Source organism: Eimeria necatrix, genomic scaffold (genome assembly GCF_000499385.1).
Source record: "Eimeria necatrix Houghton genomic scaffold, Enh_scaff1186, whole genome shotgun sequence".
NCBI lineage: Eukaryota > Apicomplexa > Conoidasida > Eucoccidiorida > Eimeriidae > Eimeria > Eimeria necatrix.
Window position 1 is genome coordinate 5,001 of NW_013651963.1, and position 5,399 is coordinate 10,399.

Genomic DNA, 5,399 nt, shown 5'->3' on the forward strand with positions numbered 1-5,399 from the left:
CCCCCGGGGGCCTCGGGGGGCCCTCAGGGGGCTCGGGAGGACCCAAGGGGCCTTTTATGGGGCCCCAGGGGTCTCCAGGGGCCCTCTGGCAGTCTCTGGGGGCCCCTGGGGGCCCCTGGGGGCCCCCAGAGAGTCCTGGGGGCCCCTGGGGGCCCCTGGGGTCTGTAATTTGATGTGGGGTGTTTAGTTGGTGAGCTGCATGTAGCAGGTTGCTGGTGGTGTTGCTGGTGCTGCTCGTTTGCGTACTTTGCTGCTGCTGCAGCAGCGGCTGCAGTGTGTCTTTTGCTGCAGCAGCAGCTTCTGCTGCTGGCGTGTGAGCTGCTGCTGCAGCAGCTGGAGGTGTTTTGTGTGTCTTGCTGCTGCCGCCGCTGGCGCGGGTGTGTCCGTTGCTGCTGCTGCGTGCGCTGCTGCTGCAGCTACTACGCCTTCATCGCAGACCCTGCGCTTTACCCGGACTTGTCCCACAAATGGATTTTCAAAAAGTGGAAAAATGGCAAAAAGATTTATTTGCCGGACGGGGCGACGGTGGCGGACTTCAAGGCTGCGGTGTACGTACACCAGAAGCCCCAGGCCCTCCGCGACAAGGAAGCAGCAGCAGCAGCAGCAGCAGCAGCAGCAGCAGCAGCGAAGGCAGCAGCAGCGGGGGCGGAGCCGGGCGAGGCGCCGGAGCCCGCAGCAGCAGCAGCAACTCCTGCTGCAGCAGCAGCAGCAGCAGCAGCAGCAGCAGATGGCAGCAAACTCGAGTTTCAAGACACCAGCCAGCTGCTGGTCGGCTGCAGAGGCCGCATGTTTGCTGACAGCGACAACTTGGCTCTGGCGGTGAAGGCCTTTTGCCGCAGAGACCCCCGGCTTCTTATTTGGAAGGACTGAAGCAGCAGCAGCAGCAGCAGCAGCAGCAGCAGCAGCAGCAGCAGCAGCTGCAGCAGGAGCAGCGGCGGCGGCAGCAGCGGTGGGGCAGCACGCGCCGCAGGCTGCGCAGCGGCAGCGGCCGCGGCAGCAAAGCGCAGGCGATGATGGGAGAAATGTGGCAGCAGGAGCAGCAGCTGCAGCAGCAGCTGCAGCAGCAGCAGCAGAAATAGCAGCAGCAGCAGCAGCAGCAGCAGCTGATGGAAGCGGCTGCTTTCGTTTTCAGCTGCGGGGACTCGTGGCTGGAACCCTGAGCTTACCCCCCCCAAACCCTAAACCCTAAACCCTAAATCTGTTTATTTTGAAGCTTCCTTCACCGGCCATGCCAGAGGTTCTGCTGCTGCTGCTGCTGCTGCTGCTGCTGCTGCTGCTGCTGGAAGCTCGACAGCTGCTATTCTGTCTTGCTGGTGACGAAGTAGTTGAAGTGTATATACACCCTAGAAGTCAACTAGACACAGCATGCATTCTCCCTAGAAAAGCGAACGTAGATGTGCTGCTGCTGCTGCTGCTGCAGCTGCTGCAGCACCAGCAGCAGCTGCTGCAGCAGCAGCAGCTGCAGCACCAGCAGCAGCAGCTGCTGCTACTGCAGCGGCACACGTGCTGTGCAGCAGCTGCTGCTGCCGCTGCACTTGCTGCTGGAGCAGCAGCAGCAGCAGCAGCGGCTGATGCCTTCTTCGGAGCTGCTGTCTTGCACAGTGAAAGCAGCCCTTTGCTGCTGCTGCGCTGCTGCTGCGCTGCACTCAAGGAAGCCTCAGGGGCCTCCTTTGGCGCTGCTGCTGCTGCTCGCATGCAAAGAGAAGAAAAGGAACTGCAGCAAAACTAAAAAGGCCGAGACTGCAGCAAGACTTGGTGAGAAAAAGTGGAGAGCTGCTGCAGCTGCTGCAGCTTGCTGCAGCAGCAGCCCGCGGAAAAGCTGTCGATCCAGGAGCAGCGGAAACTCTTCAAATGAATTAAAACTGAGTTTTAATCTCCGAAAAACCAAAAAGGAAAACAATAGAAGACTGGCGGCGCTCAGCCGCCGGCTTAGCGAAGCGGAGCTGGCGGCAGCCGCGCAGGTGTACGTACACCCCGTGTCTTGCACACACCAAAAGCGCAGAGCCTTTTCACTTTCATTTCTTTTCACTTTTGTCATTTCTGCGTTGCGAAATAAATTGCAAGTTCAAGAGGGGTTCTCTGAGGCCCCCTGGAGGCCGCCCCTCCAATCGACGCGCCGGCTAGCCAGCAGCCGCCACTGCGGCGTTAAGGCCGCGGAAAGCTGCATTTTTTTCGGAGATTTGGAATTAATAAAACTAAAATGAACTAATGTTCAGGAAAATAGAAAGAAATGGTCTTTCTGGGGCCCGGAAAGCTGAAGATCGCTCCTGTTCAGGTTCTGCTGTGTGCCCGCGCGGGCGATTCAAGTTTCTCGCGAGCGGCGCCGATCTGCGGCTAAAAAAGGCGAATTCGAGTTATTCTTTTTTTGAATTAATTAATTAATTCAAATTAAATTCCGTTTTTCCAGTTTTAATTCCATTTCCGCGGCTTTCTCGCGCGTCTGCGCGCGCTGCCTCGCCGGTCATCGGGGGAGCGAGGAAAGATGCCAGCGGCCGTTTGCGGCGCTGCCCCGGCTGTCCTTGGGAACTTTGTTGCAGTTTTTGAATATTTTTTATTTAAAAAGCTTCGAAATAATTCATTTGAGGCATTTAAGGGGCTCCAGGCGCTGCTGCTGCTGCTGCTGCTGCTGCGTAGAGGCGCACGCAGCAGCAGCCCGGCCCAGTGGCTTCAGCTACCTCCAGCGGGAGGCTGCAGCAGCAGCACGGAAGCCCCTGCTGCAGCAGCAGCTTCGTTTTCTTTCTTTTCCCTTTCTGCTGCCTCGAAGGCTCTTCAGCAGCAACTCCTCGAAGCAGCGCTGCTGCCCCTGGCGCTGCGCAGCAGCACCCGCCTCGCGGCGCGTCCGAAACCCAGCAGCAGCAGCAGCAGCAGCAGCAGCAGCAGCAGCAGCAGCAGCAGCGGCAATGAAAAAGCCGCAGCTAAGTCCTTTTAATTGCTTCTTTTGGTATTCTTCATGACTCTCCGGCTTCCCAAAGTCGGGGAAGCAAACCCTTTCTAAGCAGGCAGCTGTACGTACACCCCAAGAAGGTACCCATAATATGTTTTGCCCTTTCAGTTCTTGGGGGCTCCCCAGGGGGGCCCCCCAGGGGGGCCCCCGGGGGGCCCCCCAGGGGGGCCCCTGGGGGCCCCTCAGGCCTTGGAGGCTCCAGGGCCTTGCGCTCTTAGTTTGCTTCTGCTGCGTCGCCCTTTTTGAACAGCTGGCGCAGCAGTGTGCTGCAGCAGCAGGCCCTGCAGCAGCAGCAGCAGCAGCAGCAGCAGCAGTACCTGCTGCTGCAGCAGCAGACTTCGGGACGCTGCTGGCAGCTTCCACTTTGGAGGCCCCTGTGGGGCCCCACGCACACTCAGGTGTATATACACTTCAAGACGCTGCTGCGCAGCAAGTGCAGCAGGCTGCTGCTCTGGGCGGGCAGCTGTACGTACAGCTGGCGGCGCAGCAGCAAACAGCAGCAGCAGCAGCAGCAGCAGCACCTGCTGCTGTGGATGTGACGGTCTCGCCTCACAGTCAAGAAGCAGCTGCTCCAGCAGCAGCAGCAGCACCAGCTGCAGCAGCAGCACCAGCTGCAGCAGCAGCAGCAAGCCCTACCCTCGAAGCCCCAGGTGCAGCAGCAGCACCGGGCGCGCTGCTTGCTGGGCCTGCAGCAACACAAACAGCAGCAGCAGCAGCGCCAGCAGCAGCAGCAGCAGCGCCAGCAGCAGCAGCAGCAGCAACAGTGCCAGCACCAGAAAGCCTAGTACTTTCGCCTGCAGCAGCACCAGCAGCAGCAACCGCAGCGCCACCAACAGCAGCAGCCTTTTCAGACCCAACGCAAACGAGTTTGCTGCCAGCAGCAGCAGCAGCAGCAGCAGCACCAGCAGCAGCAGTGCCGTTAACTTTACCAGCAGCAGCAGCGCCTGCAGCAGAAACAGCAGCAGGGACAGCAGCAGCACCCTTAGCCGCAGCGCCAGAAGCAGCAGCACCACTAGCAGCACCTGCTGCAGCAGCAGCAGCAGGACAGCTAGCTGCCCCGCCAGTTGCTGCACTACCAGCAGCAGCAACAGCAGCAGCACCAGGAGGAGCTGCTGCTGCCCCTCTTGCTGCTGCACCAACAGCAGCAGCACCGCTAGCAGCAGCAGTCCCGCTAGCAACAGCAGCACCACCGACAACAGCAGCAACAACAGCAGCAACAGCAGCAGCAGCACCGCTAGCAGCAGCGCCGCTAGCAGCAACAGCAGCACCAGCAGCAACAGGAGCAGCGCCAGCAGCACCAACAGCAGCGGCGCCGCTACCAACAGCAGCAGCACCGCTAGCAGCAGCACCGCTAGCTGCAGCACCAGCAGCAGCAGCAGCACCAGCAGCAGCAGCACCAGCAGCAGCAGCACCAGCAGCAGCAGCACCAGCAGCAGCAGCAGCACCAGCAGCAGCAAAAGCTCCTTCAGCTTCTGCACACGACGTTGCTGAAAGGATGAGAGTGCTGGAGCTGCTGTCAGGTACTGCTGCTGCAGGTTCTGCTGCTGCTGCTGATGCTGCTGCTGCTGGTGATGCTGCTGCTGCTGCTGCTCCCCATAGCGGCAGCGCAGCAGCGCAGCCAGCAGCTGCAGTTGGGGCTGGGGAGAGCGCGGAGGAGGCAGCAGCAGCAGCAGCAGCAGCAGCGGCAGCAGCAGCAGCAGCAGCAGCAGACGGCGCAGGCGTGGGGCCACTTGCTGCTGCAGCAGAACAGGCTTCTGCTGCAGCAAAAGACGCTAAAGGAGACGCCCCAGGGGTAAAAATAAAAAGAGAATATAAAGATTTAAAAGAATACAAAGAGACACATTTAAACGGCGCAGGCGTGGGGCCACTTGCTGCTGCAGCAGAACAGGCTTCTGCTGCAGCAAAAGACGCTAAAGGAGACGCCCCAGGGGTAAAAATAAAAAGAGAATATAAAGATTTAAAAGAATACAAAGAGACACATTTAAGGCAGCAGCAGCAGCAGCAGCAGCACGAGCAGCGCCAGCAGCAGCAGCAGCAGCAGCAGCAGCGCCAGCAGCAGCAGCAGCAGCAGCAGCACTTCAGTGCACATAACAACTGGCCCTTGCCACCACTTTGTAAAAAGCAGAAAAGAAGCAAAAAAAGAATTAAAAGAACAAAAAGAATTAAAAGAAATAAAAGAAATAAAAAAGAAATAAAAGAATTAAAATAAATAAAATAAATAAAAAGTTGTTTTGTTTGCTGCAGGACTTGAAGACCTGCTTCAACCGCTGCAGCTGCACTCCCGTCATTATTGTGTCTTCGCTGCTCTTCGCAGTTTGCTGCTTTAGTGTTTTCGTCGCCACTGTCCTCATGGGCACTCTTTTCTCCAAAGTAGGGTTTAGGGTTTAGGGTTTAGGGTTTAGGGTTTAGGGTTTAGGGTTTAGGGTTTAGGGTTCGGGGGCAGGGGGGAGTAGGG

At 58.4% G+C, this 5,399-nt stretch overlaps 1 protein-coding gene across 1 annotated transcript; it reads left to right on the forward strand.

Moving 5' to 3' along the window:
• Positions 1-3,035: 3,035 nt before the first annotated feature.
• Positions 3,036-5,153, forward strand: ENH_00006290 (hypothetical protein; the record flags this gene model as incomplete). Its single annotated transcript, XM_013578543.1, has 1 exon — positions 3,036-5,153. One exon carries the CDS (start codon positions 3,036-3,038, stop codon positions 5,151-5,153), a length of 2,118 nt encoding a protein of 705 aa, XP_013433997.1.
• Positions 5,154-5,399: the final 246 nt, after the last annotated feature.